At 45.9% G+C, this 25146-nt stretch overlaps 1 protein-coding gene across 2 annotated transcripts in view; it reads left to right on the top strand.

The window, feature by feature from the left end:
* Positions 1–19799, top strand: part of ajap1 (adherens junctions associated protein 1) — a 269987-nt gene extending 250188 nt beyond the window's left edge. The window contains exon 5 of one of the 2 annotated variants that reach the window (XM_080215182.1): positions 19232–19799. In XM_080215182.1, the coding sequence (XP_080071308.1) occupies positions 19232–19253 (22 nt within the window). In that variant the 3' untranslated portion in view covers positions 19254–19799. Of the gene's footprint in view, positions 1–3800; positions 3874–19231 lie in introns of those variants that run through there. The other variant, XM_080215181.1, reaches the window with a different exon arrangement.
* The last annotated feature ends 5347 nt before the right edge of the window (positions 19800–25146 follow it).

The raw sequence follows: 25146 nt of genomic DNA on the forward strand, positions 1-25146 counted from the left end.
TTAAGGTCCGTTTCTGAAGTCATGCTGCACATCCCGAATGTGTTCCTCTCTAACCAATCATAAATCACACGCTTAAAGACTCACTCAAGTTATTGGTGTCAAACTAATGGGCGCAATAATTAGCCAGGTCCACCATGTTGCTTTATTTTAATGATTGAGACTCACCCCAAAGCCGGAAAATCCCACCCGAGGTCAACGGACCTTTGCATGATCCTGTATCCCACCCGCTACAATTCCCGTGACAGGTGGGGCGGGAAGATTCTATGCTTCATCCTTCCTGTCTATGGGATCCATTCTGTGTTGTAGCGAACTGTCTAAAATCCACGCTAGGTGCTTGCGCAACATGTGTCCTTTCTTCCCCAGAATCATTGGGTGCAGTGTCATCAAGTCTAGCTGTCTTGCCTAGTTTCAATTTCTTAATTATTTCTCCAATATGTTCATCTATTTTAATACTACTGGTTTTGTTAATAGAATCATTCAGTTCTAAGATTTGAGTGCCTTCTGCAAGGTTGAATTTTGGCGCAGAGTATTCATTTAATATTCCCTTCATACTCAGTGATGCATCTGAAACCTGTCTTTTTAATGGTCCAATGACACAGTCCTTGAGAGTTCTCTGATCCGTCACATAACTTAGAAAGTTTATCCCTCTATACTTCAACATTCAAACGCACCATCTAGAAGGACAAGGGAAACTGATATCTGGGAACACCACCACCTGCAAGTTCCCCTCCAAGACACTCAACATCCTGATTTGGAAATATATCGTCATTCCTTTGCGGTTGCTGGGTCAAAATCCTGGAACTCCCACCCTAACAGTGTTGTGGATCTATCTACACTCCAGTGCTTCAAGAAGGCAGCTCATCGTTAGAGTTTAGAAGAATGAGGGGAGATCTCATTGAGACGTATAAGATGATGAATGGGATGGATAGGATAGAGGTGGAGAGACTCTTCCCGCTCAGAAAGGATAGTAGGACTAGGGGGCACAGCCTCAAGATAAAGGGGGGGTGGTTTAGAACGGAGTTGAGGAGGAACTTCTTCACTCAAAGGGTGGTGAATCTCTGGAATTCTCTGCCCGTAGAAGTGGTGGAGGCTGCCTCGCTAAATATTTTTAATACGCGGGTTGATGGGTTTTTGATAAGAGAGGGGATTAAGGGTTATGGGGAGAGGGCGGGAATGTGGAACTGAGCCACGACAGATCAGCCATGATCTTATTGAATGGCGGGGCAGGCTCGAAGGGCTAGATGGCCTACTCCTGCTCCTATTTCTTATGTTGTTATGTTCTTATGTTCTTATCTTGTCAAGGGCAAATAGGCATAGGCAATAAATCATAGAATCCCCAGAGTGTAGAATGAGTACATTTGGCCCATTGAGTCTGCAGTGACCACAATCCCACCCAGGCCCCACTCCCGTAACCACTCCTATTTACCCTGCTAATCCCCTTGACACTAAGGGTCAATTTAGCACGGCCAATCAACCTAACCCACACATTTTTGGACTATGAGAGGAGACTGGAGCACCCGGAGGAAACACAGGCAGACACGGGGAGAAAGTGCAAATTCCACACAGACAGTGACCTGAGGCCGGAATTGAACTGCTGTGAGGCAGCAGTGTTAACCACTGTGTCACTCTACCCCCCCCCCCCCCCATGCTAGCATAGCTAGCGATGCCCACATCCCACAAATGATTTTTTTAAAATTTGATTATGATCCTCTTATTCCTTAGCCCGTTAGCTGATCTTTGGTTTTATTTAGCTGTTTGTTATTCTCAGCCCTGTTTAGTTGAGTATTCTATGTGTTTAATATGTTTACATCTTCTTTGTTTTTGCACACGGTGAGTCAACCATCTTGGTTCTTTTTCATCTTCCTTTTAACTTTGGATGCATATTTATCTTCCAAGTTTTTTTTATTTTGTTCATGGGAATATATCCTGCATTTATATCCTACATGGTTCTCAGTACCATGCGATGGAGTTGACCAATTTTCCCCAGGGAATGCCACACTCGCAACTGCAACTGGTCTTCCCAGTTGAACATGTAAAAGAATTTAGCCGAGGGAAGGGAACAAAAAACCCTTTCATACATTTTCCACTTTATTAAACTCAAATCTATGTCTTTTGGAGCTCATGTATCTTTGAATGCATGAAAAAAATGGTCACATTATTGACCAGAATAGTTTTAAAATCCCTTTCCATGCTTCCCAGAGTTTATTCGGGGTATGTGAGCCATCTAGACTGGAAGGATCCCATTCAGTGTCCATTAGATTATCTCAGCTATAGAAGACTGTTCAGATGCTACAAGTGATTCTGATTCCTGTTGGTTAGGGAAAGTTTGGCCTGGGTTTCCTCTTCCCACCGTTATTTAACCGACCTTACTAGATAGATCATGGATAAGATCCTTAATGGATAATGTGACTGTGTGGAATTGTGATCATTTGCGAAATAGTCTGCCGACTGTCCCTGCCGTGGCTAACACATGAATAAGGGTCACCTGTGGAGGGCAAGATACTGGAGGGGAGCCAATGGGTCAATGCCTTCAGGACAGGGGGACAAAGAGTTGAACACTGGTAGGAGAAAAAGGTCAGAGCCAAATGGGTTGTCCACGTAAGCAGTTCAGAGAAAACAGCGATAACAAATTGGGCCTTAATCTAGGAACACTTCAGTGTTTGAGGATTGACCTTTGACATTCCTTTCCGAATTGTAGTGATTGGTGACAATCACTGATGAGTTAGCATCAAAAACTAATGCGAATATTAATTTTGTCATCAGTTTCTGATTATTACTGTTAGGAGTGATGTGAAACCTTCTGCACTTAATGAGGATTATTTACAGCTTCTGTCATTTACTGTTAAAACACGTAATCATTTCACTCAACCCGCCAAGGGACGTATTGCCTTTTCGTAGGGTGAGAGGGTGAAGGTCGTGTCATTCTGGCACGCAGTGCTGTATATTACATGGTGCCAGTAGATGTTGGAGGGAAGCCTGCATTGCCTGGCTTCCCCTGCAGCTGGGGAGTGGCCGGTGTTGCGGGTGGTGGTGGAGGGGATCCAAGTCACTACCGTGGACCTCACTCGAGAGAGCCAGAGAGGAAGCCCCTCGGTTTCCCAGGTGGGGAACGGTGCGTTTCACTGGCATGGGCAGCGAGAATAATTGGCCCGGGGAAGACGCATCGAATTTTTGTTTCAACAAACTGCAGAGCAATGCCACAATCATTTGTAGGAGTTTTGCCTTCGATCCACAAAGATTCAAAACAATGTTGCGAGGGTTGGGATTGTAATTGTGTGCGAGTCTAAGGCCGTTCATGCCAGCGGGATTCTCCAGTCCCGCTGCAGTGAACGGAGATTCGGCTGAGCGCCTGAATTCTCCATCCTCGCTGGCAGGGCGTGAACGGCCGGAGAATTCCAGCCAACATTTTGAGAAAGAAATGGGCCCGATCCAGTTGAATAATCAATGTTTTATATATGTTGTTATTAAAGGTGTCTGCCTGCTCATTTTTAATAAATTCCGTGAACTTTGATGACATGAAAAAAGGAATTAAAAATGTGTTAGTTAAATTTGTGACAGAGCTGAAGTTTGTTAATATGCCCAGTTTTGAGGACCATGATCGAAAGCTACACCTAGCTTAAGATGTCTGAAGAGTCTTTTTTTTCATTAAAGGTTAGAGGTCGATGCTCTAATAACTTGACAAAGTGCCACTTTACACAGAACTTTTTTTTTTCAAGCTTAGCTTGTAGCAGGCCTAGCTAGGCCTGCTTGATGTGTATTACGTGCCAGCACGTACAAGCCCATTTCTCTGCTCACTGCAGAACACCCCCATCTGAACGGCAGCTTATCCCAGTGCCCTTCGCATCGGAAAAATGGTTTGAAATCTCCTGCTGACTGGCCGAAGGCTCTCACTCCCGGGGCGGGCAGACTTCACCTTTCTAATCCTTGGTAAGTATGACTCTCCGGTTCAGACCATCTCTGCTCCTTTCGAGTTTGATTGTTAACATTGTCCGAGGAAGGCAGAGGGCTAGACGTTGAAGGGAAAGAAAGCCAGTTGTCACCTTTGTTTCTGGGGTCCATTCCATTCAGTGCGTCCTAATGGCATATTGTTGGCATTTCCTTGCCCATCAGATCCGTCAATGTGTGAGGAAAAGAGTCTATCATCCCAGTGCCCAGCACCAACTTCAGTCCAGAGACGAGGCCATTTTGTCAACTCGCTCCCATCCCCGTTAGGGTCATCTGACACCCATTTGAACATTTCCAAAGTTAACCATGATCAATTGGTGTCCCACAAAACACACACGAAGGTTAGTGTCATTCCAGTTGCCATATTTACGCCAAGATTCTATCAGGACTGACAAATTTAAATCAAAATTGATTTAGAAATCCCCACAAAAAACGTTGAAACCGCAATGTGTGAATAAACTCCACCTGACACATTGAGCCCCACCCAGCAATGTTTGTGGAGACAATGGGACTCTGCGCAGCAGGTAGCACAGCCTTCTTTTACACTCAGGAGAAAGACTTTCCAAATCCACTTACACAAAACACATTTGTGAGTTGTAGGTCCTCCTCGCTCATGAAGAGGCAAAAGTGGCTCTGTTTGATCAGTGGTTTGATAATACACGGTTTTCGAGGGACAATACATAAAGCTGCCTTAAGTATTGGGCCCCACTTTGATTTGAAGATTGGCATGATCTCAAGGAAAACCAGCTGAAAGTCCTTCAAATGATCACCCACTCAATATTCATGATTTTCAGGAGACAGTTAGTGGTTCGATACAACAACATAGAAACCCTACAGTGCAGAAGGAGGTGAATCGACCCATCGAGTCTGCACCAACAACAATCCCACCTAGATATCATCCCCCCTAACACAACGTATTTGTCTTGCTCATCCCTCTAACCTATTAGATCCCGGGACACTAAGGGGCAATTTAGCATGGCCAATGCATCTCACCAAACATCTTTGGACTGTGGGAGGAAACCCACACAGACACAGGGAGAACATTCAGACTCCGCACAGACAGTGGCCCAAGGCCAGGAATCGAACCCGGATCCCTGGTGCTGTGAGGAAGCAATGCTAACCGCTGTGCCTTGGTGCCATGCAACTATAATTACTGTGGGGGAAATCACATATCTGTTTAGCTCTCCCTTTTTTTCTCCTTTACATCCTTTAGGAATCCCTCTCAGTCTGGATGAACTTCGGAGTTGGGGAATAAAAATGATGGGGCTCGGGGAAAAGACATTTGACTTGGCGCTAAAATATCACTAAAATGTGATTGCAGGAAAGCTGACTTTTGACTATCTGTGAACCTTTGATTGATTTAATATTTTCCAGCTTCCCAGGCAGATTGGTCAATTCAATATTGCGTTAGCCGTGTTTGCAATGGAGGTGAAGTAAAGTGGACCCAGTCTGGTTCCACTGAGAGAGAGGACCCTCATTTTCATTAGCTTACCCAGACTGTATTTATTAACTTCAAACATTCATGGCTTAAAGCATCTCAAAATGTCTCGACATATTTCCAAGGTGTGGGAGCATTTCAGCCAAGCATTACCCACAATGGATGCTATGTGTGCTTAAACGCTTGAATGATGCTTGTGCTTTTAAAGCTTTTTCATTTTTGTTTGCATTTGTTTTTGAATGAAGAAATGGCATTCGTAGAAAAATGCTGTGGTTCAAAGAAAATAATTTCAGAATGCAAAAATCTATTCGCAGCTCAACACATCTTAGCACAGATCACACGGTGGCACTGCTGCTTCACGGCGCCAGGGACCCCTGGGTTTGATTCCTGGCTTGGGTCAGTGTCTGTGTGGAGTCTACATGTTCTCTGTGTGGGCTTCCTCCGGCTGCTCCGGTTTCTTTCCACAATCTGTAAGACGTGCTGGTTAGTTGCATTGGCCATTCTAAATTCTCCCTCAGTGTACCCAAACCGGTGCTAGACTGCGGCGACTAGGGGATTTTCACAGTAACTTCATTGCAGTGTTAATGTAAGTCCAGTTGTGACAATAATTAATAGACTTTATACATATATGTATAAATATATAAGAGCCCATTCATGATAATCCCTTGAAAGGAAGGGATTTGCCCATGGTTTAACTTCCAGTTGTGACTGTAAGGATTAATTAACTTTTTTTCAAATATAATTTTGAACGATGCAAGTGTATTTGCAACTGAGTTTCACAAAACTACCATGGTTTTCTCAAAAAGGTTTTTCCATTGATCCAGCACTGAAGTATATCAAAAATTCACTACATTTAATAATGGTACACACTTGTATTGATCTTATGATGACAGACTTGAGAATTTCATATTCCGCCTCACCAGAATTTACCAATTAATATAGCACAACTTATGTTATAAAAAATCTCATTAAGGAGCCTCTCCGAGGCGAAGGGGGAGAAAATGGATTTCGATCTTAGAATCCCTACAGTGCAGAAGGAGGCCAATCGGCTCATCAAGTCTGCACTGACCATAATCCCATCCAGGTCCTTTTCCTACAACTCCACATATTTACCCTGACACTATGGTCAATTTTAGCATGGCCAATCAACCTAACCCACACATCTTTGGACTGTGGGAGGAAACCCATGCAGACACGGGGAGAATGTGCAAACTCCACATAGACAGTGACCCGAGGCCGGAATTGAACCCGGATCCCTGGAGCTGTGAGGCAGCAGTGCTAAACACTGTGCCACCCATTGAGCCAGAAAAGAAAAGAATTGGAGAGATGACCAAATCTTTGGTCAAAGAGGTTCTCAAGAAGTGCGAACAAGAGACTTGAAAGAATTAAGGAAGCTAATTCCAAACCGTAAGACCTAAAATTTCAGTAATGATGGGACGAGAAGGAAGGGGCACTTACAAGAGGCCAAAGTTCGTGGAATGGGATGGTTTGAAAGGCTGAAGGATGTCAAAGAGATACAGAATAGTAAGGGCTGGAAGAATGTGAACACTAAGGATGTGAATTTAACCTGAGGCTTCGGAGAGCTTGAAGCCACTGGAAGCTGGTGAAGTGATCGAACAGTGAGTCTCGGTACGGGATAGAATGGGGACAGCTGAGATTTTGGATGAGCTGCAATTTCAGGCTGTTGGCAGGAAGCTGGGCCACCCAAAGTGCATTGTGGTCCATTAGAGAATTCTAGCAGTGGTTGGGCTCAATAGGAGTGGTTAACTTCAAAGGATTGGATATTGTGCTGGGATAATGTTGTTTCATTGTGGGTCTTACAGTTTTTTTTCATTCCTTTTAACTCTCTTTCTGCCCTCCCTCCCATGTTTATTCCCCCTGTGGTATTGTGGGTTTCTCTGGCACATAGAAATCTTCTGACAAGTCTAGAATTCATCAAATCCTTAAAGTGCAGAAGAGGCCATTTGGCCCATTGAGTCCGCACCAACTCCTTGACAGAAGGTCTTACCCACGTCCTCTCCCCCTATCCTATCCCTATTACAGCACACCTTTCCTACGGCTAATCCTTATAACCTAAGGGGCAATTTAACAAGACCAATCAACCTAACCTGCACATCTTTAGATTGTGAGAGGGAACCCACGCAGACACGAGGAGAATGTGCAGACTCCCCACAAACAGTAACAGTAATTCCAAGACCGGAATTGAACCTGGGCCTCTGGAGCTGTGAGGCAGCGTTGCCAACCACTGTGACACCGTGCCACCCACAAAGGAGAGCTTCCACAGCCTTCATTAGAGACACAAAAAGATTTATTAATAAAAAGAACTGTACAGAAGCCAATAGTCTCCCACATGTCTCCTATCAAAGAGAAAGCTTCACCCAACTGTGGTGATTCCGCACTCTGCCTCTCAATTGGTCACACAAGCCATGTGACCCTTACCCTGCTATGTTGCCCTTAAAGGGACAATCACCACAAAGACCTATGATGTACCTTCTCCAGATACATTTGAACATGTGGTCACCCAGCCTCCAATGCAGATAATTTTCCTTCATCTCCTTGAGTAATACAGCTGAAGAAAGAGGAATACCTTATTTTCAGTTGGAATATGCTTCGAGGATGCTGCTTTCTGGACCTCCATTTGAATAAAAATGTTACACTTAGTGCTTAGGTGCTGCAGCCCCACCCATGCCAATCCAACTGGTGCTCAACTCAATCAGAAATGCTTAAGTTTAAAGTTTTTCTTTAAAGTTTGTTGATTAGTGTCACAAGTAGGCTTACATTAATACTGCGACGAAGTTACTGTGAAAATCCCCTACTCATCACACTCTGGCGCCTGTTTCGGGTACACTGAGGGAGAATTTACCATGGCCAATGCACATGTAGTATCTCAGCTATTATCCTGACTAAATCAGTGATCATGGGTGGCGCAGTGGTTAGCACTGCTGCGTCACAATACCAGGGACCAAGGTTCAATTCCTGGCTTGGGTCACTATATCTTTGCGGAGTTTCTCCCCAGACTGTGGGAGGAAGCCGGAGCACCCAAAGGAAACCAACATGGGGAGAACGTGCAGATTCCGCACAGACAGTGACCCAAGCCAGGAATCGAACCTGGGCCCCTGGTGCTGTGAGGCAGCAGCACTAACCACTGTGCCACCCTATGCAGCACAAGAAGCAAAACAATGCAAGAGCTAGGTGCAAATATAGATTAACACTGAGGTTTGAAGTGAAGCTTCATCCTCGAGAGTGCTAATTCTGTAGAAAGGAACAATTTTCACTATTTTCAAACCAATTCCCTGCACGGTGCACCTTTCTACCTTACTTTATCCCCCAAGGGTTTCAGGATCATCTTGTATCTGACTGTACTCTTTCTCCTGCATAACAAACACCTTATTTCAGCTCTCTTATTCCTCTCACACTTTGTGGGGTATTAGACTTCTGACCATTTATCCGGGTGCCTGTATGTACAAGAATTGGAGAGTGCCTGAACGGGTGAGATTTCCTCATAATGTAGACCGAGCAACCCATTAAATGGATTGCCGAGATCATTATCACATGGAAGTGACTGTAACAACCACTGGGAGAAGCTCAATGTCTACCATCTCTCCAGTGAGTTACACATGGAAGGAGTTGTTAATGTGTCTTCCCTTTCACTGCTCGGCTTCCAATTAACTTGTTGCTGAACACCATTAATAAGCTATCACAAAGAAAAACCCCTCAAAACAACTGTTTGCTTATTGATTTTAAGGCCCTGACTTTATGAGGTCCCTCTCCAAAATGAATTGCCATCATAGAATCCCTGCAGTGCAGAAGGAGGCCAGTCGGCCCATCAAATCTGCACTGACTCTCTGACAGAGCATCTTACCCAAGCCCTGTCCCCGTAACCCCACAGATTTACCCTGCTAATCCACCCTAACCTACACAAAGGGGAAATTTAGTATGTCCAATCCACCTAGACCTGCACACCTTTGGAGTGTAGGAGGAAACCAGAGCACCCGAAGGAAACCCACTCAGACACGGGGAGAATGTGCAGACTCCACAAAGTCACCCAAACGGGTCCCTGGTGCTGTAAGGCAACAGTGCTAACCATTGTGCCACCCTTACCACTGTGTCACTCTGACATGGGTAAGAAAATTCACTCTCTATTTGTAAATGATATAGTGACAGTCTCAGGTTTTCTGTATAAACCCCTGACTCAATAATCATTTAGAACAGTATTGTTGGGTAGTTTAATGTCTAAATAGGTCAGTGCATTGACTAGGACTATACTGACCAGGAATAATTCAGGGTCAGACCCCGCTCTTTGCCAACATTAACATTAGAGTTTATTGTTAGTATCACAAGTAGGCTTACATAAACACTGCGATGGAGTTACTGTGAAAATCCCTAGCTGCCACAGTCCGGGTCCTACTCAGGTACACTGAGGGAGAATTTAGTATGGTCAGTGCACCTAACCAGCACGTCTTTGGAGTGTGGGAGGAAACCCGTACAGGCACAGGGAGAACGTGCAGGCTCCATACAGACAATGACACAGGCCGGGAATCGAACCAGCGTCCCTGGCGCTGTGAGGCAGCAGTGCTAACCACTGTGCCACTGTGCCGCCCATGATTACTGATTTCAGTCAGGATAATAGCTGGGGTACTACAGTTGGCATTGAATGTGGGAGAGGAAGAGGAAAGGAATGGCACACGGTTCCCATCCCTGATTGTTGTCTGATGACAGCCACTGGAAGACATGCATGAGTGTAGACACTGGGGGAGACTAGATCGGTCCTGGTTGCCACTGTTATGAAGAAAGTTTGCTTAATGGAATGAGGGTGACATGTGCAAAACCAATTTTCAGCATGAGTCAATGCCTTAAACAGAGGGGAACAAAATAAAGGAACGAAAGACATTTACCCAAAGCATTGGAAAAGCAGCAGGTGATGCCATTCCTGATATGTAACTTGTAGGGCAAAGTTCATGGGCATGAATCGGAAGAGAGGATGTGAAGAAAAGAGTATGTCTGAAAGATGCACTGGTTAGGTACATTGGCCGTGCTAAATTCTTCCTCAGCGTACCCGAACAGGCACTGGAGTGTGGCGACTGTGGGAATCTTCACAGTAACTTAACTGCAGTGCTAACGTAAGCCTACTTGTGACGCTAATAAATAAAAGTTTAAAAACTTTAACTCAGGCAAGGGCCTGAGCTTGAGGGAGGTTTGAACTGGAAGTTGGGTGTTAACCTGGAACAGAACAGTTAAAGGGGAAAGCAGGCAGAAATAGAGGGAAACATAGAAGATAGGGGCAGGAGGAGGCCATTTGGCCCTTCGAGCCATTCATTACAATTGTGGCTGATCATCCAACTCAATGGCCTAAACCTGCTTTCCCCCCATAACCTTTGATCCCATTCGCCCCAAATGTTACATCCAGCCGCCTCTTGAATACATTCAGTGTTTTGGCAGGGGGATAGAGGGGATGGCATGTAATATGTTGACTGAACACTACAGGCACCTGATTGTAAAAGAAGCAAAAGTTGTCGATGCACGTTGATGAATCTGATAGATGTGGACATCTAAGTTGCCATAAATTTGCATTACACTCATTTATTAAAATATGTAAAAATGGCAATACATCCCATCTGTTCTATTTGTCATATTAAAATTACAGCCATAATAATTCTGATAATTAGCCACTAAACCATTACCAATTATTTTATGTTTATATTGTATGCAAATTGCTTTACCAGCTAATTACAAGAAAGGTCGATTTCTAACTCTGATTGCCTTAAAGGGGCAGTACTCCTTAATTGGGAAAACAGTTACTTTGGATTTTAATCGTGGTTAATCTAGCCGCTAAGTATATGTAATTTAAAGGGTCACTGGGGGGGGGGAGAGAGAGAGAGAGCAGTTAGATTATCTAAGTGCCATCTTCAACCCACTGCACCACAGTTCAATCATTACACTGTGTCTTAAGTCGATTTGTTTTACCTTGTTTTGGTCCCAGTTGGATTCCTTCTCCTGCTCCCCTGCTCAAAGACGCTGTCCGTTTCAAAACGTGTTAAATTAAAAATAATTGGGCGAGCGCTGCCTCACACAGCTGCCGCTTTATATATGGGTGAATTGACTCAGTTATGGTTGGCAGTTTCCGACTTGAACAGTTGCCATTGGCACACTGCCACACGCTGAATGCCATCTGATCTAGCTGAGCACCGATTGGACTGGGAAGAGCGCATTGGTGGGGCTGGAGCATCAGACCATTTTTATTCAAATGGAGATTGAAGAAAAGCAGCATCCTTTGAGTATATTTGAATCGGAAATAAATGATTGCCTTTTCTTCGGTTGCAAACAGTTCTTTAAACTTCCTCTACTGATGCAGTAGCAAGATCGGAGTTATTGTTTCTTTACCCTAATGGTGCAGACTTCCGCCTGCTTTCCCTACCCGGTCACCAAAGGTTTATGGCTTGAGGGACACCTGTAACATAGCTGGAAAGGAGTCTCTCCTGATCATACCGCCTGCTATTGGTCTGATCCAGAAGGGCTTTCCAGGTCAATACTCAACCTGTTGGCCGCATTATGAATCAAGTCCTGGGGTGGGAATCGAACCCAGAGCTTCTGACTCAGAGACAGGCACACGACCCACTGTGTCACAAGATCTCCCTGGATAAAATGACCATGGGCAAAAAAACCTAACAATTTTCATTGATCTGGTGCTCCTCATAAACAGAATGATGTTAATGGACTTTACTTCAAGGCACACCCAGGCTCAGCATTGTGCAAAGGGAAAGGGGAGATAAATGAATAGGCAAAATCGGCCAACTGATGGCACAGCTACAGAGGGGGATTTAGAGCAGCAATGAAGTTATCAGAAAGTTTCTGAGAGCTGATTCTCAGAAGACTCCAGTTTTGGGGCGGCAAGGGGCACAGTGGTTAGTTCTGCTGTCTCACAGCTTCAGGGACCCAGGTTCAATTCTCAGCTCTGGTCACTGCCTCTGTGGAGTTTGCATGTCCTCTTCCTATCCCCTCAGGACTAGAGGGCACAGCCTCAAGATAAGGGGGGGGGTGGTGGTGGGGGGGGGTGGCAGTTTAGATCAGAGCTGAGGAGGAACTTCTTCACTTAAAGGATGGTGAATCTGCAGAATTCTCTGCCCATTGAAGTGGTGGAGGCTACCTTGCTGAACATATTTAAGTCACGTGTAGATAGGTTTCAGATAGACAAGGGAATTAAGGGTTATGGGGAGAAAGCAGGAAAGTGGAACTAATCCACTTCAGATCAGCCATGATTTTATTGAATGGCAGGGAAGGCTCGAAGAGCTAGATGGCCTACTCCTACTCCTATTTCTTATGTTCTTATGTATCTGTGTGAGTTTCCTCTGGATTCTCCAGTTTCCTCCCACAGCTCAAAGATGTGCAGGTTAGGTGCATTGGCCATGTTAAATTGCCCCTTCATGTCCGGGATGAGTAGGTTAGGAGGATTAATGGGGTGAGTATGTGAGGTTGTGGGGATGGAGCCTGGGTGAGATTGTGGTCGCTGCAGACTCGCTGGGCTAAGTGGCCTCCTTCTGCACTGTAAGGATTCTATGATTTTTATGATCCTCAGTCTGTCCTGAGCCAAATGAAAGAATTCCTTGGTGCAGGGGTCTCCAAACTACGGTCCACCGGCCACATCCGGCCTGCAGCAGGCTACATCTGGCCCGCAGCCAGTGGGGCAGGATGGGACTCCCACTGCCGAAAACATTCCCATGTCCGGAACCCCGCTGCTAACTCAGGACCTGGACGTGAGGACTGGGAGCCACAGGCCAAACGTTCGCTGCCGCTCCACGCGGTGTCTGATGGACCCATGGGAATCCCCGTCCTCTTTACCGGCCTATTGTCCAATCAGAGCTGCTGTCCTGTGACTGACAGTTCATTAAACGAATCAGCAATTGAGACGTCTGTTATCCAATTGCCGCTCTGCATTGACTGAGTGACAGCTGCTTTATCCAATCCGTAAGCTCCATCCGTCTGAAATGATGGAGAACAATGACAATGACGGCGGCAGTTCAGACCAACCAGAGAGCGATGTGCTCAGGGAAACACCCACCCACATTGTGATTGACATCTGCTGCAGCCAATTGCCATGTGCTGCTGTAACGCAGCCACCAATCGCAATGAATTTAAAATTATTTGACTCCTTTTTTAGAAAAGTAACTTTATTATAAAAGTAACCCCCTAACTTTGGAACCATTTTTCCCTTTGGCCCGCAAAAATGTGTAAAATATATGATGTGACCCTCGTACTGAAAAGTTTGGAGACCCCTGCCTTCGTGGATCAGCCATATGGAGTGTTGGGGCTCCCAATACCTCTCCACATAATTTAAGCACAAGATGATTCACTTTCATGACATTCCAAGTTATTATTTTCTTATCTTGTGTCCCTAATCTTCACTTCTCTCTTTTAACATCCTTTGCACCTCGACAATGACCTCTCTCAGTCAAGTTGTTTCTGAGTGCATGGCCCCTTCAGGCTTGCCCTGAAACACGGCTGCACGTCCACGAGCAGAAAGCACAGATCACATATTCCAACATCAGGAAAAACTGTCATCCCCAGGTCAGACTAATGCATGCTTCCAACTCGAATCGGCAACTCTGCTTTCATTCCATTGCGTGCAGTCATAGACCGAGATATTTGAAATGTAAGTTTGATGAAAACTGGTGTCAAGACTCAGATACGATCTGTGTTCGCGATGGGGAGGTGGGCGCGGGAGTACAAACCTAGTGCTGTAAGTGAGGGCGAGAGCAGTGGCTAGTTAAGGTCAGCCGAGTTCCTTTCTTGCCCGGGAATTGCTGGGAGCTAACAGGTTCCAATTTTCACTGTCTGACTTGAGTAGAAGGCTTGGACATCCATGCAAAGCTGGTAAGGTCCTTTTGGACATTGGGTTCCAATGATGCAATCAGAAACCGACTACAATGTTCACCCAAGGCCTACAAGGAAGCAGAAAATCTCACAACAAGGGAGGCAATTGGGGCCAGAAGGAGTCCTGGAGGTGAGTTTTTAAACTCCTTGTATTTTCCTTGCAGGGCTTGGAGAAGCAGGAAATGTGGAACTGCTCCGCTTTTCCTGCTGTTATCTGCTATTCTGCTTTCCCCCACCCCCATCTCTGATTCATTAGTTGATCCTCCTGATAGCCTCTGCCCCGGATGGTCTCCAGGCCCAACTTTTTTTTCCACAGTTTACCAGCTGGAATAACTGGGAATTAAGTGAGATTTAAATTTCTGGATCCATAGGTTGAGTTTCTAATTCACCTTCCTGTCCATTTGCCCAGAACTGGCCTCTACTTTGCAACTCAGTGCCTGGTTTCTAACTAAGAAACTTTCACCTTGAGGGACCGTTACTGTGGCAGATGAATAGCACTCATGCCAGCTACAGAATTTGTTTTTATATAAATGGCCTGAGTTTCAGAGGATCCAACATGGAAATAGGGTTGGTAATGTGTTTGGATGTATCCATGATGCTTTCATCAGAAGCTCTTAGCCCCCCTCATGTTTCTCTTCTATTTGCTGAGAGACACGTAAAAACAAAGCAGTACTTTCCACATGTATACTGAGAAATGTTAGCACGGTGGCACAACGGTTAGCACTGCTGCCTCACAGCGCCAGGGAACTGGGTTCGATTCTTGGCTTGGGTCACTGCCTGTGTGGAGTTTGCACATTCTCCCAATATTTGCATGGGTTTCCTCCCACAGTCCAAAGATGTGCGGGTTAGGTGGATTGGCCATGCTAAATTGACCCTTGTTCCGGGGGGAATTAGCGGGGTGAATATGTGGGGATAGGGTGGAATTGTCGGTGCAGGCTCAATGGGCTGAATGGCCTCCTTCTGTACTGTAGGGATTCTATGATTCCATCTTGTCACTTCTGTCTTGGCTCCATGTCTCCAAATCGTTGGACTGCCCATCCAACATTCACGACTGGAAGATGTTCCGCAATTTGAGAAATGGAGAGACTGCAAGCAATGCTTTCAGTCTCTGCTACAAACTCTATTCCTCAACCACTGATAACTGTCTGAGACTGAACAATACTTAGTAATCTTTTTGTCACATTTGATTCCTGAGATGACACTTTGCCAAAGAATTCCCATCATCATGAAGGGTGCCTGCTGCAAATAATACCACCCAGCTCATTTGCTGTTGAAATTCTCATCCATGCCTTCGTTATCTCTAAACTTGACTCTTCCAACATGCCGGTGGCTGCCTGTAGTCTCCCAATGATGCTGGGCGGTGGGTGGAAAGGGGAAGGTTGTAGGTTTTCAAGAGAAAGAAAAAGATGTGGCTTGCACGCGTTGATTCAAAGTAACAATCACAGGTTTATTGAGGAGCTGTCACCTGTAGAGAGTAGAAAATGAAATTAGAACAGGAGCCTGTGAAGCAGCCCAGTGACAGCACCATCAAATCATGTGACCAGCTCTTAAAGCAATCATACAACCACTTAAATATATAACACCTCCCTTATTATACCCTTTGTAAACTTGAGGTCACCTAAACCTCTGCTGCATCAAGTCTGGTTCACTCATCACCCCTGTGCCCACTGGCCCTATGTGGCTTTCAATTCAGCAATGCATTCATTTTAAAATCCTTAACTTAGTTATCAGATTCCTTCTTGCTCTCACCACCTCCATTTAAAATTCCCTCCAGCCACGCAGCCTTCTAAGATATCTTTGCTCCTCTAATTCTCGCCTCTTGAAACATATAAGATTATGAAGGGAATAGACAGGATAGAAGCAGAGAGGTTGTTTCCACTGGCAGGTGAAACTAGAACTAAGGGTCATGGCTTCAAAATAAGGGGAAGCAGATTTAGGACTGAGTTGGGGAGGAACTTCGTCACGCAAAGGGTTGTGAATCTGTGGAATACCCTGCCCAGTGAAGCAGTTGAGGCTACCTCATTGAATGTTTTTAAGGCAAGGATAGATAAATTTTTGAACAGTAAAGGGATTAAGGGTTATGGTGAGCAGGCGAGTAATTGGAGCTGAGTCCACGAAAAGATCAGCCACGATCTTATTGAATGGCAGAGCAGGCTCGAGGGGCCAGATGGCCTACTCCTGCTCCTAGTTCTTATGTTGAGCAGACCCAATGTTAATTGTGTTAAATGCTCCATCATTAGCGAGGTCACATCTTCAGCTGACCTGGCCCTAAACTCCAGAATTGTCCCATAAGCCTCTCCGCCTCTGTCCTACTTCACCATGTCCTCAAAGCCTAACCCCAATGTCACCTGGCCCTGAGATCTCCTTATGCGGCTCGATATCAAATGTTGTTTTATGTGAAATGCTGTGGGATTTATTTTTTGGTAAGGTGCTACATTATTATTGTTATTATTATTATTGTATTCTCACTTTAGCTGGAGCGTAGTCCCCCTCATGCCTTCCTCACACAGCAATTTTTCAATAAAATAGACAATTGTATAGAAATTACAACAAAGGTGCTGTACAGCCTCACCAATCTGTGTTCATTTTTATTATCCAGCATTAGTCTGAATCCTTTGTACCCGTACCTGTCTCTCTCCCTCAGCCACCGATTCAGTTCATTGATGCATTCTCTGCTTTTAACACTAACCCGGCTAATGTATTTCAGTCTCCCAACTCTCGGCGTAAAATATATTCTCCCATTCTCTGTCCTAAATTTCGTACTTACTTTTGTATCTATTAAGCCTCCTTCTGGACACCTGAACCACTGAAAACATTCTACCCGATCTGATTAGCTTCAAGCCCATTAACAACTGACAATTTTCCCTATTCTAACAGAAACAGATGCTATTTTTTCAGGCTTGTATGTCCACACTTCCTCATAACAGGCAGTATCCTAGCAAATCTGTATCCTTCCCCCGTTATTGCCTCAACATGCTCCTGAAATCTATTTGAGATGCTGTGCTTAATGTCGTACGAATCCAAGTCTCACAAATCCCTCGGTTTTTGAACGTCACTCTCCCCTCCTCATTTATTGTTACTTTTATTTGTTTTATTCAGTGCATCACTTCACAGCCACTGATGTTAAATTCCATCTGCCACCTTTTCCCATTCCAACAACTTATCAGATAATCAGTTTTCATTTACTTCAGCTTACTACTTTGGTATGATCCGCAAATGCAGACAGCACTCCCACTTACTAGCCTTTGATTCAAGTCTATGGACGAAACAGAAGTGGTTTTCAGAATGTCACCATTAACCACTCAGCACGGTGGCGCAGTGGTTAGCACCGCTGCCTCACAGTGCCACACAGGTTCAATTCCGGTCTTGGGTGAGCGTCTGTATGCACGTTCTCCCCATGTCTGCATGGGGTTTCCTCCCATACTCCAATGATGTGCAGATTAGATGGATTGGCCATGCTAAAATTAGAATAGAATAGAATCCCTACAGTGCAGAAAGAGGCCATTCGACCCATTGAGTCTGCACCAACCACAATCCCACCCATCCAGGCCCTATTCCCGTAACCGCACATAGTTACCCTGCTAACCCTCCTGATACTACGGTCAATTTAGCATGGCCAATCCACTTAACCCACACATCTCTGGATTGTGGGAGGAAACTGGAGCACCTGGAGAAAATGTGGGGAGACTCCTCACAGTGACCCAAGGCCGGAATTGAACCTGGCTCCCTGGCACTGTGAGGCAACAATGCTAACCATTGTGCCACCGTGTCGCCCTCCCTTAGTATCAGAGGGTAGATAGGTAGGGTTACGAGAATAGCACCTGGGTGGGATTGTTGCCGATACGGGCTCGATGGACCAAATGCCCTCATCCTGCACTGTAGGGATTCTATGATTCTCTGAGAAACTGCCATTAATTCCCGCTCTCTACTTTTATTCACAAGTTTTTAATGACATTTCCCCCAATTCCATACTCCTTGATTATCTCTGAGTCATTTACGTAGCACCTTGTTGAAAATTTCATGAATGTGCATGATTCCAACATCCACCGTGTTTTCCCATCTATCATGTTCTCCATCTCACAGAGGAACCCCCAACCCCAGTCTGCAATATTGAAAGTGGGCTTTGTATAGGTAACTCAAGGCAAAGTCACTGCAGCCCCATGTACCAATTGGCTGCTCTCCCGTTTGACGGGGAGAGCTGGCTGGTGGTGACTTAACTTGAGGATCACTACACCTCAAGCGAGGGGCGAGGGTGAGAAGGTGGGGTCTTCATGAATAACCCCAGCCGCTATGGGGATTGAACCCACGCTGTTGGCATCGTTCTGCGTCACAGCCGTCCAGCCAACTGAGCTAAGCTGAACCCCGCATAAGTAATTAATAACCGTAGCCATCAGGAGAGATTGGAGAGATTGACCAGTACTTTACGACCTTGCCCAGAGTGGGTAAAATTCCGGCAGTTGTGTCTGTTTTCCTTGGGGAATAGGAGGCAGAGAGGAGACTTGATAGAGATATTCAAGATCCTGAGGGGTGTAGACAGGGTAAATAGTGAGAATCTGCTTCACTGGAGTGTGGCGACTAGGAGATTTTTCACAGTAACTTCACTGCAGTGTGAACGTAAACCTACTTGTGACTAATAAATAAACTTTACTTTAGCACGGCTGGAAAATCTAGCTCCATCTGTGATTTTCCAACGATTTACATTGTGATTTCCCCCTATTTCTATGTGTCGTTGGTACTTGGAGAAAAAAGAGATCATCCATTGCCCATCTTTCGTACTTGTTTATATCATCACATGTACAGACTCTTGTTTAGCATGTTATGTGATGAATGGGATGAGCAGTTTAAATGCCGATCACACAAAAAGATTGTCGCTTGTGCTTTGTTAAAATTCCAGCTGGTTAATTGTCTTTTCTTTCCAACCAAATCTTTTTCTTTGTTTTGTGTTTTTCTTCTCTCTCTCTCTCTCTCTTTTCTTTCCAGGATTCCACTGGTGAATCTGTAAAAAAAAACAAAATGCGTGGGGTCGTCGACTTTTTATTGCACACCCGTGGGACAGGGAGGGAGCAGAACCTTGTTTATTTTTTTAAGTGCGGATGCCTCTAAAATAACACTATTTTATGAAGAAGGCGGGCGAAAGCGAGGAAGGACTGTTGACGATTTAAACCTTTGTCGGAGCCAGAAAGGGGAGTGCAGCTTCAGGGGTGAAGAAGAGAACTCCGCGAGCAGTCAAATTTCGACGGGACTTCGCAACTTTTCAGAAGTGTCTATAGTGGAGATACAATCTCATGAACTGGGATCCACTGCCAACAGTGCCATTAGATGCCACGTACTTAGAGACTACAGGCTGGTACGATCCGCTGACAGAATTTAACTCTTGGGAAAGCATTTAATATTTTTTGTCTGAGAGAAATAGTATCGCTTCTTTCCATAAGCAGGACCTACTCAGAGCCGATGTTTCCGAAAGCGGTGTCTGTTGCTAAGGTTAAATGATGAGAAATGTGAACGCGGCAAATTCCACTTAATCCAGAGTGTATATCCTGTTTAACAGAATCCATCCTTTAGTCCTCGTATTTGTCATTTGCTTCCGATCCCCCTTCCATTCTTAGGTTCCCCCAAAGCCCCTGGTAGGCCGGGGGCTGTGGGCAGGCCTCGGCCTAAATTTAGCAAGGCCTGAGCGAACGTACCAGAGCGGCCTGCTGTAGCCCCTTTCTGATTATCTGCACCTCCTCCTTTCCTGTGTAATTGGAAGCCTCTGAGAGAGTGGGGAGCGCTCTGCGGAGGAGGACCAGAGTTCCCGAGCCGCAACGGGGCCCTCGCCCAGACTTTCTGGCGAAGAGGTCGCGGGTGAGAGCTGCCGCCACCACAGGCGGTGCGCTCGAGTCATTACACACGGACCTCGACCGCTCACGGAACCCAGCTGTAAATTGAAGCAACCGCCACAAACAAATTACTATTCATTTCTGAAGGAGTGCCCCGCGTTTGCAAATGGAAAATGAAACGATGGTGAAACCAAATTCCACCCCCCCCAGCAGCGTCACCAAATTGGCTTGCTGGCGGGCAAGAATGAGTAAGATATCGGTCTCTTTCAAATTCATACTGTTAAACAGAATGTACACTCAGAAAGTAGGAAACTTTGGGACTGACGGTTTCTCGCATTAACCTGCTGACTTTACCAGGCCGGCAGAGAGAATTTTAACCCTCTGAGGAGTGACGGACTTTTATAATTTCTACAGATCTGTTTTCTGTCATATATATTTTTTCCCTTGAAATGGTGTTGTGCAAAAACTCTTAGAGCTGTGGGACACAGAACAAAGCGTCAAGCGCCAAGGCTGGGGATCTGTGTGTGGCCTACACTGACTGAATAACTTGCGCTTTGCGTTGTTTTTGTAGTGCACCGACGCTGTTACTGTCCTTGAAATGGTTCATAGCCATGACCACCGTGGGTTTTCTTTTTAAGATTACACGAATATATCATTTTAAATTATACTGTACAATAAAACAAATTTCAATTTAGCAACAGGAATAAGTGGAGCTTAACCGTGGAGAGGACGCTGCTGATTCTGAGTGGCTTCTCGATAAGTGTTGAAACCAATTCGTCCTTTTGGAGTTTCTTTGACGGCAGAGGTCTGCAGGTACGAAGAAGCATTTTTTTTTATGGGCCTTCCCATTTCCCACCCCCACAAAGACCCATGTTGCAGCACGTTTCCAAGGCAACCACCCGCCTCCTCCACCCAAGGCCCATGATTCAGGTGTGAACCAGGCCCATTGGGAGTTGCCAGGCCATTGGAAAAAGGGGGAGAGAGTGGTCTGCCCTCACTCGGTTCCCACATTTTACACTGTGGGATACTTCAGTCGGGAGAAGGGATGGGAAGCACTGGGTACTATCCACCGTTCCCCACCCTCCCCGCCCCTCCTCAACACAAAAGATGCCAATTCAAGAGACGTGGAACTCTTATCTCTAAAAAGAAATTGGTCAATTAAAATGTCAAATACTGAGCTTACCAAGTAATTATTGTTAGTTAAGGGCATTGACGGTGAACTGCCCTAATTGGGCGCAACTACCTGGGACCCTTAAACACGATTATCGTTTCAATCCCCAATGCCATGAAGATCCAATCAGAAATTGCCCTCGCTTTGCCCTCGTGAAGTGCCACCAATGGTAGGCACAAGTGGGCAACGTCCGAGCGCTGTGGGCAATGGCTGTTTCCAATCAATGCCGGAGTTCTTCAGTCTCGTCAGCCCTGCTACTGCTGCTAGCGAGGATGTGGCGCTCAGCCCAAATCTCCGTTGGCTGCAGCAGGACTGGAGAATGCCGGCTGCGAGCGAAGTCGGAGAATTCGGCCCCATGTCTAAGAGTCCTTGGGTTCAGGCTGAGCTCTCGAGTTCACGCACAGTTAGTAAAAAGTTGGGACTGCAACTCTGGCAATAGTTTTGACCCCTCACCCATTGGGTAGAAATCTAACAGACGTAAGATTGGGTGGGATTTATAGGTCATAACTAATCTGATTCCATCACAGCTAAAGATCTTACATTCCAGTGGTCTTACATTCAAAGGCCTTTCATTCCAGTGGCTCTCTTTAAGCTTCTGATGTGAACAGCAGCTCGGACTCGCACTCGCCCTCGCCCGACTCACTGACTGAGAAGCATCAAGTCCGTGTGGCCTGAATTGCCTGCAAGACTGACGACAGATACCTCTGCAAAGATTGTGGTGGCACAGTGGTTAGCACTGCTGCCTCACAGCGCCAGGGTCCTGGGTTCAATTCCAGCCTCGGGTCACTGTCTGTGTGGAGTTTGCATACTGCCCCGGTGTCTGCGTGGGTTTCCTCCGGATGCTCTGGTTTCCTCCCACAGCCCAAAGATGTGGAGGTTAGGTGGATCGGCCATGCTACATTGACTCTAATGTCGGGGGACTAGTTAGGGTAAAGACGTGAGGTCAAGGGGATCGGGCCTCGGTGGGATTGTGGTCAGTGCAGACTTGATGAGCCGAATGGCATCCTTCTGCACTGTAGGGATGCTAGGATTCTATGAATTTGTCTAGAGGATTCAATTACTTCACTAGATAAACTCACCGAGGAGACAAATCCAATGTTTTTAGTAAAAATGCCGTAACTTCCTCTGGGGGACAGGTCAGACTCAAATAGCAGCTCACGGCATGAAGTGCCTGGGCACCGTGAAAGTTCATGGCATTCTTTAGCATCCTGAAAATCTTTCCTTCTCAAACGCCCCTTCCCACAGAACCTCCGAAGGAGCTACGCAGATGAATAATTATTTCCCTGCCCAGTGAGCCATCCCATGGGGAGAGAAGCAGTTTGAAACAGGATTCAGACAGACCAGTTAAACAGGATATAGTGGCATGTCTGTTAACAGACTGGTCTTCACTTCATTGCCACCCTGGCTCGGTGAGTTGTCCGGTGTGCAGCTAAGTGGTAGACACCGAGAAGACCCCAGGCTTGGCTTGTCCATGTTAAGAGGGGGGAGAGGCACTCAGAGTGCTATACTTAGCTTCAACGTCCCAGAGGGTAAACTGATTACTGCTCAGCTCCCTCCCGCAGGCAGTTGGCATGTGTGGCCATTAGCTTAAGGCCAGGGATGACCTTGCCTGCAATGCTCCTGTAATTAAACAACCTGTCCACATAACCCTTGCAGCTTCAAATATTGGCCATTTGAGGGTGACAGTGAATGGCACTGGGGCCTAGCAGAATTGGCCAGTGACGTTAGGAAGGGAGACATTTAGCACCAGATAAAATAGTACCCACTTATACCAGGTGCTGGGCAACACGACAGCTCAGTGACTATCACTGTTTGCTGTGCAGATACATGGATTTGGGCCAGTGTCTGCGGGAGTTTGCGCATTCTCCCCGTGCTTGCGTGGGTTTTCTCCGGGTGCTCCGGTTTCCTCCCACACCCCAAAGATGAGCTCTTAGACTGATTGGTGTAACAAATTGTCCCTAAATTAGTCTTTCCTCAATGTGGAATGCCATAAGCATAGACAAGGGTCATGGGTGGAGAGGGGACTCATAATGTTAAAACGGAGGCGTTGGCTCGTTGGGCCGGAGGGCCTGTTTCCCAGGCTGTGTTGCTCTTTGTTCTTTATAGAATCTCATAGGAATCCTTAAGTGCAGAAGGAGGCCATTTGGCCCTTTGAGTCTGCACCAACCACAATCCCACCCTGACCTTATCCCCATAACACCATGTATTTATGCTAGCTCGTCCCCCTGACATTAAGGGACAATTTAGCATGGCCAATCCACCTAACCCGCACATCTTTGGACTGTGGGTGGAAATTGGAGCACCCAGAGGAAACCCACGCAGACTCGGGAAGAATGTGCCACCTCCACACAGACAGTGACCCGAGGCCGGAATTGAACCCAGGGCCCTGCTGCTGCAAGGCAGCGGTGCTAACCACTGCGCCACCGTGCCGCCCCTCGACAAAACAAAAATTGGCTATTATTTTTAACACGGGAAGGTGGGATTCTTCTCCTGACTTCAAGGGGACGGAAGTCCAATAATTGCTCATCTACCAGTTGATTGGAAAAGCCAAGGAAACCCAGTAAAATGGCGCCAAACGCAGATGATGTCAACTGTTTTGGCTTTTGCAGGCCCTCCGCGGATGTTTTGGCAGAAGAGTAGAACAGATCACTGTCCTAGCCTCAGTAGAACACGTGTGTGATGCCTTCGGTAATTAAAACTTCAAATATTACACTTGAATCATGTTCCACGTGCCATTTTGAGCTTGACGCCATTGTTGAACTCGCACTATCAATGCTATGACTTTTATACCATGGCTTTTGATGCCTCTGAGCACTTGTAGATTGAAAGTTTCAATTGGACATTCTGCCGATCCCCCTATCACAGTAAGAAGTCTCACAACACCAGGTTAAAGTCCAACAGGTTTATTTGGTAGCAAACGCCACTAGCTTTCAGAGCACTGCTCCTTCGTCAGATGAGTGCCGAAGGAGCAGCGCTCCGAAAGCTAGTGGCTTTTGCTACCAAATAAACCTGTTGGACTTTAACCTGGTGTTGTGAGACTTCTTACCGTGTTTACCCCAGTCCAACGCTGGCATCTCCACATCATCCCCCCAACACCCTCTGTCCTCTAACCCACCCCCTCAGAAAAATGTCTTTTGCGCCAGAAAATGCCAAAGATAGAAGTGATTTCTACCACCCGGAGTAACTGGAGGTTCAGGGCTGACAGTGCAGGGCACCAGTGTGACTGATAAAAAAGGTGGAGATTGAATGAGACTTAACAGAACAAAAAAAGATAAAAAGCCATTGCCCAGATGACACCAAGTGTGGATTTTGAAAGCCTGAATCTCAGGAAGGGACCAGTTTCATCAATCTGATCACAGGGCCCTCATTGTAGTGTAGGCACTACTGAGACCTTTCGCACTTCAACTGGACTTGGTGTCATCATGGTAAGGATTATAATGCTAATTCAATCACTTTTCATTTGTATCTTACCGTGTAAATTCATCAAGATTGTTGTGTGATTGCTTTATGGGGAAGCAAGCACTGTGGGTTTTTAAGTTACTTTTAACACGCTGTTTCAAAGATTTTTGTTTCATCTGCTTCCCATCAGAGAGTGGTGTTACTCAGTTTCACATCCTGGACCCCCCCCCCGCCAAGTGCAAGGAGACCGAGACATGTCTTCCGCAGATGCCCGTGCGTTAGTTAAGCAGTCTCTTTGTCTGGGGAACTAAGAGTTTGATTTTCATTTCACCGCCAATGAAGTGAATGGATGTAAAATGGATGGGTGAACCGTACGTAGCCCTGACCTAGCACCCACAACAACCCCCCATCCCCGAGTCCACACCATCACCTTCCCCATTGTCCTTCCTCCAGGTAACGCTGAAAAATCTAATCCAACAGGTTAAAAATGAGGACGTGTGTAAGAG

This window comes from Carcharhinus amblyrhynchos, chromosome 30 (assembly GCF_965287045.1).
Source record: "Carcharhinus amblyrhynchos chromosome 30, sCarAmb.v2.hapA, whole genome shotgun sequence".
Lineage (NCBI taxonomy): Eukaryota > Metazoa > Chordata > Chondrichthyes > Carcharhiniformes > Carcharhinidae > Carcharhinus > Carcharhinus amblyrhynchos.